The sequence below is a fragment of the Lepisosteus platostomus genome, chromosome 9 (genome assembly GCF_059453375.1).
Source record: "Lepisosteus platostomus isolate fLepPlt1 chromosome 9, fLepPlt1.hap1, whole genome shotgun sequence".
Lineage (NCBI taxonomy): Eukaryota > Metazoa > Chordata > Actinopteri > Semionotiformes > Lepisosteidae > Lepisosteus > Lepisosteus platostomus.
This window is the reverse complement of record NC_142619.1, coordinates 37570207-37592684: the sequence shown is the minus strand read 5'-3', so window position 1 is coordinate 37592684 and position 22478 is coordinate 37570207. Positions and strand designations below refer to the sequence as shown.

General features: G+C 37.0%; 1 protein-coding gene across 1 annotated transcript in view; it reads left to right on the top strand.

Annotated features, from left to right (window-relative positions):
- samtor (S-adenosylmethionine sensor upstream of mTORC1) overlaps positions 1-19074 on the top strand; it is a 70360-nt gene extending 51286 nt beyond the window's left edge. The window contains exon 6 of the mRNA XM_088644874.1: positions 15483-19074. Coding sequence (XP_088501000.1) covers positions 15483-16112 — 630 coding nt within the window. The 3' untranslated portion in view covers positions 16113-19074. The remainder of the gene's footprint in view (positions 1-15482) is intronic.
- Positions 19075-22478: the final 3404 nt, after the last annotated feature.

The following is a 22478-nucleotide window of genomic DNA, read 5'->3' as shown; positions in this document are numbered from 1 at the left end:
AGAGAAAAGATTTTGCTCTGACCCAGAACATTAATCTTGTGCACTGTAGTGGACAAAGTGGAGATAAATAAGATCACTGGGTCTTAAAGATCTATATCTTTAATCCTTAAACAGACAAACTTAGGTAAATACCAAAAAGCTAATGAAAACCATTATTGGTGCTGCTCTTGCTAATCATCGAATGTAATCAGGATCAGCAGGTTTAGGAAACCATCCAGAGATATTAGTGTAAGGGTTGTAGTTCTTTACTGTAGGTAATCGGTCTTGTTTGACTGTCTTTATATTCATTCATACTTTCCATATGTATTTGAGTACTCAAATACGCAACACTCAAATATGCTCACTGGTACTCAACATGATAGATATTCCTGTGACGTTTTACAAAAACACAGTCTGAAAAGGAAAAGCAGCTGCAAAAAAGAATTAAATAAAAGTGTTAATTCCATCAAAGGGAAATGCTTTTTTTCCTTTTCAATCACAAAGGATGTGATTTTCCAGTTATTTTAGATACATGTTTCATATCAAAATGCCCACTGGTTATTAAACATCAGACATATTCTGGCCAGTCTGCCATACAATAGTCTTTCAGTACATAAATTTCCTGAGCATATTTGTATTTGTTGCAAAAATTAACTAATTTTATTTTATTTTAGTTAATGCCAGCCTTTACTGTAGACTTCCTGTGAAACTTACATCGCCCCTTTCATAAACGCTAAATTAGAAAATAAAACTGCGTGACTGAAGCAGTCATCCATATCCTTTTGTTGTTTCACTCTTGATTAATTGGTGGCTACAGGACACTGTTGCTTATCATACAACGTTTTTAAATATTAAAAATAACGTCATGTGCCTCTAAAGTGAGACAGAGGATTGGATTTTTTTGGACAGGGAGGGTAAGATGTAAAAATGTTCTGAGCAGCATCCTGAATAACGAGAATAAGGCATGATGACCAAGGTAAATGTTCTTTTTCCAGGCTTTGGATAATTTTATTTCTTGATCAGTCAAATTTGAAGTTCAGAATTCTGGAAAAGCTTGGGACGTTAATAAGGAAATGCAGTGGGTCATGTTAAAATTTAAAATTGTATCAGTGTTCAGTAGATCTTTAAACATAATACAGTAATAAAAAAATCCTAACATAATAAAATGATATATCCCAACAAAGCCTCATTTGCAGTGTATTCCTTGCCTAGATATCTGCTTTTAAAACCAAAGGTGTCTATATTTTTTGTGTAACAGCCTAATTATTTTTTTAAACCATAGCAGAATTTTTTATGCTTTTTCTTTGCATTTCAATGCTAAGAGCCTCTTAATTATATCATGTAGCTACAAGAATGGAACCCATAGCTCTCCTTCTCGCATGATAATTAAAAAGCAGACTATTAAAAGGCAAAATGAGGGGACTCTGAATATGTTGTTGCAGTTGCAAGTTCTGAGAATAATTTTATGGCAGGCATTTTAGTTAGTAAACAGTGCTTCTATTTTAATTGTCCGCTTCACACAGTTCTGTCCCACAATTTGTCTCTTCTACCTGATAACATTTCTCTCTACATTGAGAGACGCATACTGTATGAAACTAATGGGGGCATCTGATATCAAGTGAAACAGACTAAAAGCCTTTTTAGAGTTTTAGTCTTGTTCATTACAAGAAAAGATTCCCTACCTTTTCCTTGATTGTCATTTAGCTATCAGAATAAGCTAGTAAGAATGAGAGAACTACAGTAGGATATATGTGCTTGTATGTCAAGAAATGCTGTTTATCTGTACTTTGGGTAATGAGAATGAGTGTTTGTATAATTTGTGCATGTACAGTATGGTGCTGCAGCATATCTGCTAATAAATTATCACATGTAGTCAGTCATAAAGAAGGTGAAAAAATAAACATAAAAATAAGACATTGAGTTCTAAGATTCAGAAAATGCTTCTCTCTTCATTACTGATAATGAAACAAGGTGAAGGTTGACAGTGAAGGAACCGTTTTGGCATGTTCCTCTTTGTATTTTTTGACATGTGAAATCTCAAAACAAGTTTAAAGGGAGATTAAACTCCTTTAAAATAGTTTGTTCACTTAATAAGCTGTCAAGGCTACAGACCTGACCTTTCAGTTTTTTTGTATCGCAAGACCAGTTACAACAAAAAGTCACAAAAAAGAGGAGGCCATGTGGCCTAAGTAGCTTGTTAGGTTGCCAGTATCTGATTGATCTGAGGATCACATTCAGGCATTTCTTGAAGGAAGCCAAGGTATCTGTTTCTATAGTATAACTGAGTAGCTTACTACAGACATCCAAAACATTTACTTGTGTAAAAATACCTTGTTTTGAATATACTCTTCATAGTCTCCAATTGAGTCCTCTGGTTCATGTGTCACTGTTGATTCTGAAGAAGGCCACTGTAACTGCATTATCCTGTCAGTGTAGGACATTCATTTAAAACCAGGAGTGGAACTGGCTGGCTTTCTCTGACCAACAACAGCCAACTTTTACATAGTATTCTGAGTGAGGTCATCATAGCGCCTTGGTTTAAATTCTGTGCTTTGAGCTTTGTATTTTAGCATTCTGTTCACCTTTTATTGCTCCATCACCTTGATTTGAAGATGAAAATGTCAGCATAAACACCAAAGTTCATTTTAAGTAGTTTCTTCAAGCTCAGAGATCCCCCATCTTATTTCTGTAGTAAATATTTTTGCTATCTGCATGTAACATTCTGCACTTATCTACATTAAATGTTATATCCAGAATCCCCAGAATTAGTCTAAATATTTTTTTAGAAGTTCCTTTGTTGCTTTGGTAGCGTTTACTAATCCTATTTTGCCATAATCTGGAAAATTTCATCACTTTAGTGACTATACTACAATCTGTAACATTGATGTAGATCAAGAAGAACAGCAGTCATCATACATATACTTTCAGCTCGATGGCATCCTCATTTCTTAATTTAGTGAAAACTCTTGATTTCTGATTAAAGTGACACAGTATTCTTCCTCTGCCAAAGTCTCACCTTTTGGCACAAATTGCCTGCTGGTGGGATGATACAGTGATAGTTCAAGAAATGTGAGGAAGCATGGGTCTGCTTTGCTGTTTGCAATATTTGCAGTGCAACCTGCAACTATTCATGGCTGTTGTTGGTTTTTACTGATACCAGCCTCTTGATCTACACATTCTTTTTAACAAAATAGTTATTCACGTTGTGGATAGCAGCAAATCTGTTTGTTGACTTCAGAGACAATAATGTCAAAAAGCCAAATAGGCAGTATCACTACATCCCACAACAACTACCTGCTTACATTGTCCAACAGCACAAAAACTCTTGCTGTGATATTTGTTCCCCTCTGCTCATCTAATATCAGGACAGTTTCTGTAAACCTTGAATCACAATCATTGTCTCTTCAACAATTTCACCTTCTGTAAATGACTTATTGTTCCTTGTCTTGTCCTTCCTTTGAAATGCAGCTTTTTTCTTGTTTACCTTTTTAGACCGCAGACTACTTCCATTCTGTAAAATTCTGCTCAAATTTCTTATGAACAGTAGTGAAGTGTCTCCCACATTCCCCAACAACAATGCACACACTGCAAGCTGAACACTTGATTTCAATGCTTGTGAGCAAACCATTATTCTCAAACTCCAGATGGAGAAAGTAGGTCTTTTCCATTTTCTTTAAAGAACCTGCCTTCTGTGTTCATCTTGATTCAAATAGGTATAACTTTGGCTCCTCCCAACAGACCAGCTAATAGTATTATCGTTTAGAAATTCCTACAATATTTCAAACTTTGACCTTGTTTAATATTTGCTGAAAAATGATTGGTTATATTTATGCGTTCAGATGCTTAGTTTCATAATTCTTCAGCCAATTAGGAAAAACCTGTATGGATTCGCCCTTAATATTAATAGTAATAAACCCTACTATCTTAAAACTTTATTATTAAATTTTTTAAAAAAAACTATTTTCATATATTGTCTGCAATGGAGTAACTAAACCAAATTCTAAAAGACCCACACTGGTACTACGCACAAGAAGAAAGATGTCCTGACAGTATAAATCTATTTTTGTTATCACTGTTTAGTTTATCACTAAAACTTACCGATCTGCCCTGCTTTCTTGTTTTCACCCTTACAAACACTGGGAGATCCCTGTTGCTTGCTTTCAAGTCAGGTAAATGCCTGAAGTAGATAAATGGGATAATTTGGGGATCGTGTGGTGAAGTCATTTTGCTGTGCCTTTTTGCAAGACAAATTATCAGTCATGTCTGCTGAGTTTCAAATGGCAGAGCAGATGCTCAGTTTTGCTACCTCTGTGATTACAGGGGCTTTTGGCAGAGTATCTTATTTATGAATGCAGAATATGGCGTACACCTACCTAAATTAAAGTGTAAAGAGATTAGCTGGCCATTTTTTTCCCTGCAGTGCAAGTAAAACACACATTTTTGCCAGCTTCATCAAGATGAGATTTGAAAAATCTGAGAACCTTTAGGCATTATACATTTTATGCATGTTGAAGATAGAGCAATGCACTCAACTTCTCGTTTCCCACAGGAAGTTTTGAAAGTCATTAATGCCACATGAGGCAAAACATCAGCTAAAATGTTAACTCAGTTAGCAGGTTTCTTTAGGCTCTACTAGAATACTGATTTTTTTTTCCAATGCAAATATGGTTGTTGAAATAACATGCCCAGCTGTTGTATATTGGTAGCAAGCCACACTTTAATTCACAGTGAAGGTTTTTTGGCCTCTAGATAAGTTAGCAGATGAGGACTTGTTGAATCCCTACCCCCAAAAAACATAGCAAGACTTAGCAATCCTCAAATTTAGCTTAGTAGTTACAAAATATATATATTTTTGTACAACCGTTGCAGCAGAAATGTATAGAAAATAGTACCTTATAGTTCTACATTGTGACACCTCACAATTAGCAATTATTTCTTTCAGTGTTGTATTGTCTCTATTAAGAAATCCATGAAAAAGGTGAAAGCTTTTTTTGTTCATTTACCTTAAGGGACTATACTACTTATAGTATAACAGTTTATTAAGGTATAATTAATAAGTTTCAAAAGGCTAGTACAGATTTGTTTCAATATGTGCACAGAACTTCTCCATAAGTATTTTCCTCATTGTTTTCTTATGGTATTTATTATTTTGAGGTTAATGTTGAGCCTAAATGCTGCCCATTTTATTTTTAATACTATGCAGTGTATTTGTGAATTTAAACTCATTCTGTACAAAATGACAGTAAGATTCCTCACACATCGCTAATTCAGCAGTGCCCAGGCAGAATAAAACAATCAAGAGTTCTCTTAAGTGTGTTATGGCTTTCTCATGAAATGTGTCATCCCTGCCTGAAAGAGTAAGAGACACAAAGTTTCATAACATACTGAGGTTGTGTGCCAGAGAGATGGGTAAATTGGGCAGAAAGGGTTGGTATAGTTTTGCCATCCATGTAAAATATTTTAAGAGAAAGTTATTGAACACTTGTACCAACAATCCAAATAGGCTATCTATGCTGCAGGAATTGGCCCACCCTTTGCAATGACAAAACAGGTAGAAGACTGCCTGAAACTGACTGTTTTGAGAAACATGTCAGAGCAGTGAAGATCAAAGCCAATAGCTCCTAGTTGTACCTTACTCAGACACGAACACTTTCTGTCTGCATCCTTTCACAGGCATTTCAGGACATTTATGCCAAAAAGACACCAGAAGCCAAACCGAGTTCATTTTTTAAGCTCATTTACCAGTTTTAGCTTTTCAAACTTCTGAGATTCAGCTCAGTCACTTTCTCACCTGCAGTGCCCATTCTCTCCTGTTCTTCCTTTCACTCTCCTAACCCACCTCTTCACTTCACCTTCCTGCTTCCTTCCTCCTCCTCCCTCACTTCAGAAAAATACTTTAGTCTCCACAGTCAAAATGTATTTTTACTTCCTTCTGCTTCACAACACGGAATTAGGTGCTGTTTGGTTTGATTTTCATGATGCTGTGGTACTGTTTAAGAAAGGAAAACCTAAATACAGAAAAGGAGTTGTTCTCAACAATTAAATGCTCTGGATTTAGCTGTGGATCTAACTAGTTTAAATTTGCTCTGAACAGGGAAGAAAGCTAAAACAACAGCAAGCACATACTTTTACTAAATTGCAGTACAGCAGGGTTGTATGGTGGGGTGGTAAGTAATGCTGTTACCTCCCAGATCCAGAGTTGTGGGTTCCAGTCTGGCCTCCATTGTCTGCTGAGTGGTATATAGATAGGATCTCTTTGTTTTCATTGGATATTGGATTCATTTTACAATGCCCTGGGACATTGTCCAGGGGGGAATCAGTCACTTGCAACCAGTCCCTCCCTGGGTCCTGTGCTTCCAGGATAGGCTTTGACCTGGGGACACCTTGGGGTTTTGCTGGTCGCAGCAGCTGTGTGTTCCTGGTTTATCCTCCTGGTACAAAATGAAGGTCCTCCTGCTTCCTTGTGGCCAAAAATAAATTGCTCTTTGTTTGGAAACTTAATTTTTACTTTACTCAAACTTAAAGAAATGAAAAATATCTTCTGTCCTCCAAAACCAAAAGCTATTTGTTTCCTCAACTTTTATTTTGTCAAAAACAACTAATTTCCAACACAGATGGTCTTAAAACAGACCGCAACCTCAGTCTGCCACACCTATCCATCCTTTTTCTAACTGCTTGTCTGCAAGACCCTTATTTCCTAATTAAGCATGATCAGCACTTCTTTTTTTACCAACACAAAATGGGCTGCAGCCACATGGGATAGAGAATATGCCACATCCTAGGCCCATAATAGACTCCTTATGTAACTTTACCACAGATTCTGTCATATCTGCTATTACCCTCACCACAGTAGTTACCTTTTCGGTCAGGGCAGAATTTAATATTGTACTATACCTTTTTTTCAAATTAACTTTAATTAATGAAAATCACTGTGCAGTCTAAACAAGATATTAAGTAATTTGATTACTATAAGGGTCTTTTTTCATATTTATGAAAATGTATTAAATTACTTTATATTTTAATGTATTCTGTTTAGATCAGACATTTACAATGTATATATTACATTATGTATATGAAAAAATCTTGTCTATCTTATATCCTTATATCTTATATACATCTGTATATATTATATACAGTAAATGTTGCTTGGTTTCAAGACAGTTGCTGATATTAACTAAATTTTTCCCTGCTGTAACTTGACAAAGACATAGATGGCCAATATTATTAAAAATAAAATATACAAAATAGGATTTCTCTGTTAAAAATATCCTTAACAAAACTTTGAAAATAAAAGTCTCTTATTATTTCTTTTTTCTGTATTTTGTTTAAAACAGGTTAAGAAATACTAAATTAACAATTTGATGGACAGGGCTTATTTTACCATATAGTTAAACTATGAGCAACAGTTTGATGCTCATAGTTTAAAATAAAGAGATTGATATATTTGGTAAATTCCTAGTTCATCGATGGTAGGAATAAATCTGAAGGCTACTGGAGTCTCCTATAATTAATTTGTATAACAATATACAACATAAAATATTTTCAGTTTTTCAAACTGTGTAATAGCACAAAATGGCCCTTTGGTAAGTTGTGTTAAGGCAATGCACCTTGTGGTTTGAGCATCATCCCTGGTCTTTATTTTTATTGCATCCATGATCACAATGGTTTCCTCCCTTGAGTGTGAGTAACTGAGGAAAAACAACAATTTAAAAAGATGACAGGTATGTGTGGTAGAAGGATTGACTGTGTTGCTAAAAGTGATCACACCATCAATTTCTTCTTTTTTGATTTATTTTTATTTTGAACTTTGAAACCGTCAAATACTCTGTCTTCATAACAAATGGTAAGGAAAGTGAAGGACAGGTACAGTATCTGCAGCAGGGGTAATGACTATAGTTCTTCAGATGATTCCATACCCTCTTACCTGGCATTGTGCTGTGCAGAGTTTGCCTTTCTACAATGTGAGTTTCCAGATCATCAGTTTCATTTGGCTTGAAACCTTATTAGAGTTCATTTAAAATAACATGATTATTGATTTGTTAATCACATACTTTTGTAGCTATATTGAATTGGTTCAGGATGAAAGCCATTTCATTGTGTGTTGCAAATTAGTCTGAGTGAAGGTATGGTTATTATACATAAAGAATACAGTTGTAAGTAACATGTCAGTGGATTATGTACTCCTTTTGTGTTGACATTGCTATTATGTTTTAAGAGTTTAAGCTATCAAGAAGAAAGTTGAATTACTTCTGAAAAATATGATAGGAGAAATTATTCAAATGTTCTTGGAGTTAGACAGTGAATGTTAACCTGATGTGAAAGCACTGCTGTTGTGTATATAGTGATAGCTTTTCAATGTATTTCTTGAGCTCGTTACAATGATAACATTTGCCTTATGTTGAGGCTTTTGAGCTTGCAACTGTGGAAAGATGACTGCTGGTTTTATGATTCATGGCTTTCCTTTGTTCTGGAGAGACTAATGAGTCTTTGAATAATGACTAAGAGTTGTCTTTTCAAAAAAGATTTGTAGTTCAAAATAGTTTCTCCTTGCTTAGTCATGGTACAGTCCAAAGGTGACAAGTTATTAATTCTGTACTTAAAAGGTTTTACATTAACTCCCAAAATCTCCTAAGTTACATTCTAAATGCTATATACTGTCTTATGTTTTATAGCAGTAGTTCATTGTGCTACTGTGATGATATTCCTTTACAAAGTATAACATAATACTGATTCCTATCACGTGATTTCTCGCAAGCACCAGTGCTCAGTGTTTGGATTATGATTTGTTAAATGTGCCAAAATGCAATGATTAATAATCTGTATAAAGAGCTATTGAAAAAGACTATTTTAATTAATGCATGAAGGTCAAACGTTACAAGGAGGCCCCACTTGAGGAATGATGATTGAAAGCAGCCTGCCTGCATTGTAGTTGCCTATAAGATGATTCTCTTTTAACAATTGGACAGAATAGTCCAGAAAGACAAGGAACTAACTTTGTGAGAGACGGGCCATATCCTGGAAGGTAGAATGTCAGCTCATTGACCCAGGACCATCAATTTGAATATCTGTGTAATCATATCATGCTGCTTTAACTACAGCATGAGAAGTTCCACGAAGAAATAACCCACATATCAACAGAATGATTAAAGCTCACCATCTTCATGAAAACTATCTGCAATTTTGGAGATTATTTAGGAATAACATGTTGACAACTGAGAAAGGAAATCTATAGACTGACATCAAGCTGAGTTGCTGTGTTTTAGTCACCCATGAATACAAGGCATTAGCGAAAACATTTTTGCTTTTGTTCATGCCAACTGATGATACATGAATGGGGATAGAAGAATGGCTTTGGTATTGATTGAGTGCAACTTTAAAATGCTACATTGCTTAATGATACATTGAAAACATCCTGTCCCCTTGTTAATCTGCAAAACTGTGGAGATCTAGGAATACAGTGGCTCAACCTCCACATAACAATGCCAAAGGCTTGACATGACTAGATTAGTCCAATAAAACATGTGGAAAGCAGATCACCAGTGCCTTCAAAAGGATATAACCATTATCATCCAGCCTTCCCTAGCTGGACACAGGCTTACAGGAGGAATGGCAGGATATCCTACAGCAGTCTTCCAGACCCTCCAGCCCAGACAGAGTTATTGGCAACTAATTGGAGTAATAAAGAGACTGGAAGAACTGCAGACACTTTCTCACAGTTGAATATCGGTAATGTAGAATTTAGTGTAAAACAGAAGGAATGTAGAATTTAGATGTATGAGATCTGACAGAAGTACCTCTGTGCTGATCTTCCAGCAGTGATGTCTGCAAAACATTACTACAAAGTGTCACAGTTGATTACTGGGTTGACTGCTATTAAATTAATTGTAACATTTAACATTTTACATGAGAAATGTTAACTGGTTATAACTTTTCTAACAAGATTGATTTCTAATGCAGTAGGCTCAGAAAAGATAAGCTGTTAACTGCTCTAGAAAGGCCATCAGTTTCCAGTTTCCTGAGGTGAGATTTATGCCATTGTGATGTAAATGCAATGTAATAGTTTTAATGAATCCTTTGATTCCATCCCAAAGAATTGAAAGCTTTTTGAACCAGCCACAGTTAAAATCAAGAAACTTTTCCAGTTATGCATTGAAGTGTTTACAAAGTGCCTGATTTTAAGTAATGCTATATATAAAAATGTAAAATATATCAGTTAACATGAATCTACAGAATATTGCGTGGTAATCTAATAGCAACATAGGTACAGTAGTATCTCCATATTGTGCACAGCACAAAAAGGACACAAAAATATAACCTGTTGTGATTAATGATTTATGTCTAGCCAAGAAAAATCTTCTAGCTGAGGTGTAAAAATGTATGCCATATATCTACCACATCCATATCAGACATAATTTCTCCATGCTGTAGATGCCTGAGACTGGGCATTTGTCTCCTCTGAATTTGATCTGTCAAATATGTGATTCATGACCACATTTCTATCCGTGCCCAGAATACCAAAGTCAACAAGTTCCAACAGGGATGTGGACAAGAGGTTATACCAGTCTGGTTGGAATGTCATAAGGGCATAAACTGAAACAATATTTTGGCTTGAAATATTAGGTTTCAAGCATGTCAGGCTCCCTAGGCTATCACAGCATGACTTTAATATAAAAGTTTAAATGATGCTTTTGCAGTAAAATTACCGTCTCTATTCTTTAAAACAGAGTCCGCCTTCCTCTTGTTCTTGAATCTGTTATACTAATGTTGTTCCACTCCAAGCCAAATCAAAGGGCTTTCCCTCCCACAATCCAGTCAGCAAGCATTAGCACAATAATTTCCATGTAGGAGATAACTCAGAACGTTGGAAAACCCATCTAAAAACGTAAACGGTAACCCCAAAATTGCAAGGAATAGGTGCTGCTGTTGGTGAACAGAGGTAGTCAATAGGATCTCAGTTCTCAATTTCTCAAATCTCATTTTCAGTAGCTGCAACAAACTCTAAGCTGACACTCTCCATTAATCAAAAATCTATCACTCATATAGATATTACCCTTGAAAATCAACAAAAAAGTTTCCCCACAACATCCATGACAACAGGACAGTCCTTAAGATCTAGCAAAACCTTCAGCCTCCTGTAAACAGAACCATCTGTGTGGAGGGCCTTAAGTACCACTGACTTCTTTCAGTGATGCACTCTTGTGTCTTAGCTGTCCTGTCATCTTGAGTAGAAGCTCAACACCGATACCTACACCAAATGAGCAGGGCCTGCTTTCTTTCGGAAGGAGCTGTCTGTGAACTAGAAAAAAAGCTTTAAAATAAGATCCTTGGTCTTGTAACATCCTTCAGAAGAACTGTCTCTATATGTTCTATGGAAACTCTCCACAATTACATCTCACATTAAAAAAATAGATAACATTCATGAATTGCTTCATTAATGCATCTTTAAAGAATTTCTCATCATTCCATTAGTCCACCTCTGGCGGTCCTGTTATCAACATGTTTTTCTTACACGAGCATGCCTCCATCTTGCTTACCTTATTCTGCGAAATGTTCAGCTTTGTTGTGTGAGCATTCAACATTTTTTGTTTGCCTGCAACAAAGTCTAGTTTAGAGACTGTCTGCTGAGTCTTTGAGCATGCACAATCTCCCGTCTGTTGCCAGTAGCTTCACCTGGGGCACACCAGCACCACATTAGCCAGGTCTGGATACTCCAATCCCTTTGTTTTCTATCTAGCTGGGGAAGAAGTAGGACACAGCCTCATTTTGTTTAGGGGGGAGAACCCTGCCTTCTGAGACCAAGCTGGGTAAAAAAAGCAGAGGAGAAATAAACAAGAGAATGAAGAAAGTGAGCCAGGAATGGGTGCTTTTTTGTTAAGGTCTTAAAATGAATTGGCAAGGGTAAAAGTATACGCTGGAGAAAATATAAATCATGTTGTACAACTACATTAATAGCACATCTGCTGCATAGCAGGATTCCTTGTGAAATTCTGGAAGAGCTAAAAATGCAGTTAATTTAACACTGATAGATATCAGCAATTAGGGTCAATCAGCAGGAGGCTTCAGATCTCTGCTTGACGATGGCAGAGACACCAGGTCTCGGGGCTTGCCTTAGAAAAAGAGTTTTGGACAAAACCTCACACTTTCACAGCAGTATCTCCTGAGGCACAGAAAAGGTAACAGCAATATGAAATAAGTCCACAAAGCCTGGAAATACCAGCAGAATGTGCTAAGTAGACCTGTTAGTATTAGTTTTGATTGCACTTTCTTGTGGAAATCAGGCTTAACTGTGCATACTGTTGTAGTTGCTGACCTGTGGAATGGGAAAGGAGTTACAGTATGATAGGTACAATCTTCTGTTGCTAGTCTGAGGTGTTTTGATGCATGTAGGCGTTGACGTGGTTTAAATGTTACCTCAATTTAAGTTGTGTAACCTTGCTGAACTTTTTGTAGCGCGTCGTCAGAAAAGACTGTTGAATCTCCACGGTGAGACACATTTCTATTTAAGTATTGTATTTGATTCAACTGAATCCTGCTCTTCTGAGGGCTGTGGGAGTGCTCTGTAATGTATCCTGAATTTGATGACGCATGCTGTAGGAGGGATGGCAAAAGAAGATCTGCTATTTTATTCTGTGGAAACCTGATGCTTTCTCTTATTTAAAATACAGTATTTGCTTACATGACTCAGGTTGCTTTTCACGTTGCTAAAACCTGCATACTGCAGTATTTATACATGGTGCATTACATTTGTGTTTTGCTGTAGATCTTTCCTGCTGTGTAAAATATTGTAAGTGCATGCATCTAGATTGCTCTGCATTTCTACATTTTCTCATAGTTAATGGAGTACCCTATTACAGCGACTCCAATTTAATTTATTTTTGCAATGAATTACCCTTCTTATCCTCATTTTCATTTATTGTGATCTCACATCTTATTCCCCTCTTTGCTAATAGCTCTTTTGTTTTCCATCTGACTAATCTTGATTTGTGTCTTTCTGGTCACAGGCCTGTTTTCTTTGATCTGGACCTTCCTGTCTCTTCCATTTCCAACTTTACAGTCAATATACCTTCAAAGTCGTCAGCCTTTAGGTTTATTTATTCTGTTCTTTCTGTACTTTATTGTTTTCTTGTCTCTGACTATTGGAAGGTAAGGTGTAACTCTTCAGTAATTCAAAAAAGGAATCACTTGACACCTTGGCTACTGTGAAAACTTACACACTATGAAGACTATGCAGTTTCTCACTGGAGTGTTGGTAGCACATTTCTGAATCGAATGTACATCTTTACTCATACAGTATGTTCTGGCAACAGTTAGAATGATTTTTGACTCATACCCAATGCTTTGTTGTATGCAAATAGTTATCTTGATTTTCCATCTTAAAAATATTGCCAGACTGGGTCCCATGCTGCTGTGACTAAAGTGGGAAAACTAGTTTGTGATTTGTTTTCCAGAGATTGGTAATTCTTCTTACTCAGAGGGGACTACTATGGTTAGAATACTGTATTTCTACAGTAGGTCTGTAGGACAAAGGCCGTTGAATCATGGTTTTGTATATAGTGTAACTTGTGTTTATGTGTTTTGCTTAGTGTTTTGTAGCTATTTTATTGTTAATAAATGTTTGTCAAGTTTTGACTGTTTTATTACTCTTTTGCTAGAGCTGTGCCAGAAAATTAAGAGCTGTGCCTCAAATTATACATACTGCTCGGGTACATTTTATTTAACCTATTTTCCTGAACCTCTAGTTTGTAACAATATGTTTGGAATTTGGCCCTTACAATCCTTACTTGACTATAATTAAGTAATTACATCACTCCTGTCATGGAGTCCTTGCACTGGCTTCCTGTCAGGTTACATTCAAGGTCTGTCTGGTACAACATCTCACTATCTAGGCACTATGCTGTAATTTAGTATTTTGATGTTTTCTTTAAGTAATATTACTTTCATTGAATTCAGTTGGTATTGAAATTTCTTTTTTTCCGTATTTTTCTTAACATTAATTGTCCTCAAAAAGGTTATTACTTATGTTATGGGTTCATAATAGGTTACAAGGTTTTCAAACTTTACAGTTGTTTTGTTATAATAAAGGTTTCTATACTAGGTACTGTACTTATTGCACTTTCCACTGGTGTGAAAATCTCAGTTTAATCAATATATTTACTGTATGTAAATCAGTAACAGTTTAAAGTGGTAAAATAGTAATTAGGAGGCCAGATTAGAGTTTGACTTAAAGGTGGTACATTAGCCTTGTGCAAAGTGAAAGGATTAGATTAAAGAATTATGATGAGCACAAAGTCTGGTATATTTGTGTTTTTGATGTTCTCAGTTGTAGTCAAGATGTGAATTGGGAACAAGCTAGAGTTAGGGTTATAGTAGAGGATGTTGCACACTTTAGTGCTTATTAGTATTAATCTTCAAACTTTGCATAATGCTGCCTCTAATCCCTTAAATAATATTTTGACAATCTTAGCCTTGCCCCATTTTTAAACCTAACAGTACAACAGCCATGAATCTGTCTCAGTAAACTAACTACTATATAATAATTAAGGATTTTAGGCCTCTTTTCAACTTAAATACAATGTACCGCAATCGACCCAAATACTACTCTCCAAACATCAGCATACATATAACATTAATGCCAGTCGTGTCATTTGCCAAACCGCTTTATACCATACGGTGTTGCAGGAAGCGGGAGCCTACCTGGCAAGCAACAAGCGCAAGGCAGGGAACAGCCTGAACAGGGCGCCAGTCCATTGCAGGGCAAGAGCAAGCTGATCATACATGGTGACAATTTGGAGGCCACTGTAAAGGCCGAGGGGGGAAATTTGGCCCTGACACCAGGATAACTCCCTACTCTTATCGAGACATGCCCAGGGATCTTTAATGACCACTGAGAGTCAGGACCTCGGTTTAACATCTCATCCGAAGCTTAGCTTCAGTGGGTAGCTAGTTCAGAGCTGCAGGGTGATATGGCTTTTGGCTATTAATGCCAGTGCCATCTTTAAATCTAACTACTTTCAACAGATTGGTTTATCCTTTTTATGCAGTCAAGTCAAAAATCTATTTTAAAATTAAAATTAAGCATTTACCTATTACAGGAACAAGTAAGCATTTACCTATTACAGGAACAACGTTTCAGCCGTGGAGCCTTCTTCAGGTGTCAAGAAGGTGACACCTGAAGAAGGCTCCACGGCCGAAACGTTGTGTTTTCTTTCTTCTTTTTTTCAGCATGGAATAAACCTATTACTTGTTCCTTTGCAGCCTACGCATGCTGACGCAGCTACCCACCTGAACTACATTCACCTATTTCTCATTCTGATTAAATTCAGCATATTAAAATGAAGACTTAGCGTCACAGGTAAAAAATTGTCAAAGAAAACATGAAAGCAAAAACCTGAATATGCCCAGAATTGATATTGTAAAGGTTTCAATGGAACTATGGTAACGTATTTCTAGAATACAGTCCGTTGATGATGAAAGGCTCTTTTTCTTACTCTTCTTTCTCCCAGAGTGTGTACAAGTGTGACTTCCTTAACCTCCAGCTCCAGCAGCCACTCCAGCTGGCGCGGGACGCCGTTGATGCCTTTCTCAAGCAGCTCCGCAGCCCCATTGATGCCCTTCCCGGAGAGCTCTTCAACGTGGTGGTATTCTCTCTGCTTCTCTCCTACTTCCCTTCCCCCTATCAGCGCTGGATCTGCTGCAAAAAGGCCCACGAGCTGCTGACTCTGAACGGCTTGCTTCTCATCATCACTCCTGACTCCTCCCATCAGAACCGTCACACCCTGATGATGAAGAGCTGGAAGATCGCCGTGGAGTCACTGGGTTTTAAAAGGTACAAGTATGTCAAGTTTTCTCACATGCATCTCATGGCCTTCAGGAAAGTCTCCTTAAAGACCACCAGCGATCTTGTCAGCAGGAACTACCCAGAGATGCTGTACATCCCTCAGGATTTTAACTATCTCGAGGAGGAGGAGTTTTCGGATGTTCTTATCCCTGCACGCTCCGAGTTCGAGGAGGACCAGCTGGTCTGCAGTTTTATGGAGCTCCCTGACGCACCTTACGATTCTGACTCGGGAGAGAGCCAGACTGGCTCTGTTCCAGTTCAAGAGCTGGAGGACCCTATATTACTCCAGACCTGATGGAAATACTAACTAACCTTAAGGAGATAATGACAACAAAAAAAAAAACTTGCCTTTTATTGTCTGAGCTGCTGTGTTGCCAAAATAACTCTGCTGTATTTTCATGCTCTTTGTGTAACAAAAATGTACAGTTTGCACAGAAAAAAAAAGTTTACAGAAGTTGATTACAATGGTTCTTCTGCATCTGGTATGGAAAAACAGCACATTGGTGTGGGGGCTTTTTTTAACAGAAAAAACAGGGCAGGTAGTTGAAAGCGTTTTGGGAGGGAGAATTAGCCTTATACTTCCTATTCTGTCCTTTAGTTGATCATGTGAGGTCAGCAGATAAAACCATCTATTATAAACCTTTTAAAATGATCCATGTTTTTTCGATGCACTATATTTCTTCTTGCGGCAGATTGAAAAGCCAAATAGTAAAGCAACATGAGGACGTGTGTCTTGGCTCTTTCGTGTCAGCCTTTGAATTTAATGGGGGCGGGGGGGAGAGGGGAACAAGGTGTTGTTAATGAAAAATAAAACTTCTTTAAGAAGTTTTGCTTTCTGCCTAGAGTTGGGCTGTAATTTGCACCACTTCTGTTTTGTATTTGTGCATTTAGTCTGATAGTTAAATTTTCTTGACGAACAATGTGGTCTGTTCACTTTTGAACAAACTGGTGTTGGCCATTTTTTTAAAGGCAGCAATACCAATTTAACTTAGCATCTTTTGGCTGCTGACACTGGGAACCTCTTAATCATTTTAAGCTTCTCCAGCACTCGCAGATGTGCTTTTATATTTTACTGTTGTGAATCTGTGAAAACAAATGGTTTTCTTTGATAAACTTAGAGTATAATTACTTGGTACTTGTAAAGCAAGCCATTCAGACTGTGATTGACTTTGCTCTGTGCTTCTTCACAAGACAAATGTAAGTTTACTATTTGTCTCGCAGGTACTTGCCTTTTTACTCAGTTTAAAAATGTTCCAAACACAAATCACATTGAAAGCTCATGTAAATGTAAAGCTTGATATTTTTCAGTATCCAGTGTTTAACTTAACAAATATCCTGCCTTTTGGAATATAGAAAGAGCATTGCATTAGAAAACAAAATTGAAATTCATAACTTCTTCCTATGATAATCTCTAGCTGTATTTTTTATGTTTGTTGTTCTCCTCTCTAGGGGATCCTTCAGATTTGAATCTAGTTATATTGTAGACAGTTTCAAGCAGCTGTTCCTTTCATCAGCCAAAAGTAATTTGACACAAAAGACATTTATCCAAATGCCTTTGTGTTGAGCTGTCAGTGTCTCATAGTTCTTTAAAATAATTTACCTCATAATGAGGGTTTTTTGCACTAATATCCTCTCTGGTCTTAGACAAAGTTACTTTTGCTTTGAGTGCATTTCTGCAATAGCTTGGCGTGACCTTAAAGAAGTACTGTATTTAACAATATTGTAGGGGTGTTCTGTTATGGTTCTTATTAACACTAGCAAATTGGCTGATAATGTTGCACTTATGATATTGTTTTGGGTTGCTGAACCTTATATACATTTCTGTCACTCTTTTCAATGTATTTTGTTATCCCCCAAGTGTGCCAAAACCTGTAAATGTAACAAAATCAGTTCTTGTTCCATGTTACAGGTAGATGTGATAAAATAATGTGAAAGGGGAAATGTTCTACAAATTCTTTAGCCTTTTAAGCTTTAAGATACAGAAGAGTTTACTGTTAGCCAAACATACAAGTTATCTTTCAGTGGTAGCTCAAGGCCATTCATTAGGGTGCCTTCTTAGCCATATATATATTTTTCATTAAGTGTTCTGTTCATGCTCTACAAGCTGTGTGGTTTAAGTTTCATGACATGTACACAATAACTTCCCAATAAGTATATTTCAGAAGTTTGTCTTCAGTTATTCCCCAAATATTCCCATAATTTGGCATAATTGATTTATAACTTCAGGAAACACTAATTTCAATTTATAAATAATTGGTGTTATTTTGTATTAGCAGTGGTCCTTGTAGTAATTAATTGCTGAAATGTAATGTTCCCCTCTCATTTTTATATTCAGCTTTCAAGAGCAGTCCACCACTACTTTTACTGAAACATTTTTGTTTTGCTAATTAACGCTAGCCTTGTTTCATAAATCCTACTTCTTTACCTTTCTGTAAACATAAAATGTATGTTTACATTGTTTTTTTCTCTCTGTGAACTTGAAGCCTTGATGCATGATACTTCAGCCTAACTTTACATTTACATAACTGTAGATGCCAAGATTGTGCATTGATGGTTTAAAATCTTTTTGAATGCACAGAAGTATAACAAACTTTTTTCATCTGTGTTCTTTTTTTTTGTAAGACTTTCTATCCAGTTACTTAAGAAAGGGAGGCGAGCTGTTTGAAGATTACAAATAGTCCAACTTAAGAGCATCTCTCTCCAGTGCATAAAACTAATGGTCTCACATTGTTACAGCCCTGGGAAGCATGCTACTCCTGATGGTTTGCAAAGACCTCGAAAATTAAATCTGGGATTGAGAGAGAAAAAGAGAAAACAAAACAGAAAACCTTTCAGATTTTTTAGAAATGGTGAAACAAATATTTCCAAATCTATTGTCCTTTAAATGCTGTGTATGTTTCATCTGGTTTCAGTAAGTTGTTCCTCTTTCAGGGACCCCAGAACCATGAATTGAAAGTCTAGAACTTGTATGTCTCTTTTAGACTTGCACAGATCTTTGTGAGTAAAACAGTGCCTCTTGTCCTGATGGAGATTTGAAAGGAGAGCAAAGCATGTGGTTAAGATTTTGGAAAACTGTAAAAGCAGTTGGACTAAAACGGATTGTTTTTTTATTTTTTGTTGTTGTTTTTGTATTCCACTGTCCTTCTGCATGACCTACTTTGGTTTCCTTGTACAAGAAATATATTTTGACTATCACAGAGCACAAACATGCTTGTATTGTTCAATGTCTGTTCCTTTTATAAATGAATGTGAATGCACTCCTGTTGTGTGGTTTATTGACTCTGTTTATAATCTAGATTTTAAAGCATGGTAAAACAGAAATCATGTGAAAATAATTCATAATGGCAAAAATCTGATCTTAGTACCTGGACTATGATACAGTATATTGACTATGTCTTCATGTCAGAAAATAAAGTGCTACTACATTAGTTTTATATGGTTTGTAGAAAAATATATTCCAGTAAATCATGATCGGTCTGGTTCAAATACATTAATCAGAAGTATATTATTGAGTAAAAGTTTAGATACTGCCTTTAATGTAGAGGTATTTAAATGATTTAGATAAAAGGTACTGTTGTTTAACTATAGACATATATTGCTTTAAATATATTTCCATTTAGGACAAAAGTTAATCATAAGCTAAAGTGAATAGAGGAGACATTTTTGGCGCATTAAAAGCATTTATTGTATTGAAACTTCCAGCGGTGGTGCTGAATGATAAAAAAATACAAATTTGGTTTATAATAAAAACATATATGCATTAAATAAAAATAACATGAAAAATATTTTGTACTTTTGTTATGTGTAGACAAACATCTAAAGTTGTTGGGCATGTTTAGTATTTTTTATTTAAGTGTCATTTTAGTATTGTATGCTTCTTTTAAACCCTGTGGTCTGGTGCATATTGAAAGTAGTTTCTGGCGTATGTCCAGAAATGGTTCTGAGCTTTCCTCAATAGAGTTTCCAGTAGATAGTGGTTTTCTTTGGAACAGCATCCTTCAGGTACATCCACAGCTCCTTGGCTAGATTCAAGTCTGCAGACTGACTGCTGCAGTCTTGCAAAAATTCCTTTGCAGGAGTCAGAATGCTTGTAGTCATTATCTTGGTGAAATACTGTACAAACATCCATCCAATAGATCTTCTAGTACTGTCTAACTGACTGAGTTTTCATACATCCTATCCTTCAATACAGATGTCACCAGGATCTGAGAGAAATAAGCGTATAGCATCTCAACCCCCAATGTGTTTTCCTTTTACCTTCTACCACCAAAAATATTTTTTTTGTAAAAAGAGGATCTGTTTTGAGTTTGACAGTAAAATTTGGTTGAGGAAATGGGGCTTGTTCAAGTACTGATGAAACATTCATTTTTCTTGTGTGCATTGATTATATTATTAACAGGTTTGAATCTGTTTTTTACCTTTTAACAATTAACTTAAGATTTTGTTGTCATTCTCAAATTTCTAGACTTCTTCATTTGCTTTCTCCTAAATGCCTTTTTTCAAAATGGGAAAGTAGTTTTTACAGTTCAGGTGGGTAGCTGCATCAGCATGCATAGTCTGCAAAGGAACAAGTAATAGGTTTATTCCATGGTGAAAAGAGGAGAGAAAACGCAACGTTTCGGCTGTGAAGCCTTCTTCAGGTGTGAGAAAGACAGGGCAGACAGCAAATATTAAACGGCACAGAAGAACAAAAGCTGGGATAGGGGAGGAGGCAGAGAGGCCACTCATGAAGTACAAAGTGGAGAGGGGTGAAGAAAGGTGTGAAGTCAAAACCTGCATGAGAATAGAGAAGATAACACGAAACGTCTGTCATTGAGAGACGGGGGAAGGTGTGAACTTAGTTTCAGGACGAGTTTTGTTTCTGTTATCTTTCTATGGGAGATGAGAAACCCTTCTTTGAGAACAGAGAGAGATCAGATCAGTGTGATCATGGTCGTCTGAGCTGAAATGAGAAACTATTGGCTTGGAGAAATCTTTAATCTTCACTGTTCTCTGAAGCAGTCTTCTAGTCTCCCTCCGGTTTCCCCAACATGGATAGCTGGGGATTTTTTTGCAGGAGATACAGTAAATGAGGTTACTGGAGGTACAGGATATTATCTTGGTGATCCAGAATTGACCTGAGGGGCCCTGAATGAGCGTGTTGCTAAATATGTATTTCCAGGTGATGCAGCGAGTTCTGTTGCAGGGTAAGGTGCCTGGAGGGGATGATTGCCAAGTGCGGTCAAGGGAGCTGTGAACAAGAAGTTTACATAGATTGGGTGGTCAGAAAAAAGGGTACTGATGCAGGGATTGCCCTGTAAAATGGACTAGTTGTTAATAATGGTCCTGGGGATAGAAGGTGTTTTAGAGTGGTAGGGAAGCACCAAAGAAATGCAGTTGTGAGACTAGGAGTTCCTGGTCGACTTGATGATCCTGGGGCTGTTTTTGGCCTGGGTGATGGCCCTATCGATAACATGGGAAAGGGTATTCTCTATTGATGAACAAAGAATGCATTTTGACTGCTTGTTTCTGGAAATCCGTGTCATCACTGCAGAGTCAACGTAGCCTGAGAAACTGTGAAAAAGGGAAAGAGTTTTGATGTGAGTGGGATGAAAAGAGCTGTACAGGAGATAGCTGTGTGAATTTGTGGATTTGTAATAGACCGAGGGGGAGAGTGGTGGATGGTTAATAGATGCATTTATGTATAGAAACGGAAGAGTGGTGGAAGATATGTTAACTGTGTATTTGAGGGACGGGTGAGAGTGAATTGATGCAGGAAGTGCTCTAGCTGGTCATTAGAGCGTGTAGCAGCATCGACGCAGTCATCGATGCCTCGCTTGTAGAGGTCAGGGACAAAGCCAGTATAGGAAGCAAAGAAGCATTCTTCTACCCAGCTGACAAAAATATTGGCATAGCTAGGTCCATGGCATAGCAAGTATTTTTTTATGTTTTCTTTCACTCATGCAGATTATAGTACAAATTTAATTTACTATAAAACTGATGATCTAATTTAAATATTTAATCAAATAATCCATAAGGACAGGACAGGCTCTGTAACTCATGAAGTATTGGTTGACAAGCCAGATACTTTCATGCAGCACAGGATGTGGTGGCAGTCTGTAGTCATTTGCCAGCATAGATAAAAATGAAGTAAATATGGTTGAAATGTTTTTGTTACCAGCCTGTATTTTAAAACTAAATGTAAACAATTTATTTCCATGTATTCTAAAAATAGACAATATACTGTAAAAGGTATACATTCTCTGTAGCCCTCTCAACCAATGCTTATGGATTATTTTGTGATTCTAGGGGTCTTTGAAGGTTTCTTCATTTGAACGAAACCGACTGCCACTCACCAGTATGGATGATTATCCATACATGTGCTACATGATAAATATGTTATATCCATCAATCCATTTTCTCACGTCTTTATTCAGTCCAGGGAGCCAGAGTCTGTCCTGGCAAGCAATGGGCTCAAGGCAGGGTACACTCCGGATGGGACGGTGACATGGATGCTGACGTTTACATGGTTGCACTAGGGCCAGATTTCCCTGAAATCCTACCAGTCTTTGGATTGTGGGAGGAAACCCCCGCACACATGGAGAGACCATGCGAACTCCACCCAGATGGTACCCCAGTGCCCGAGCACTGCAGGGCAGCAGTGCTAACCAGTGCACCACCA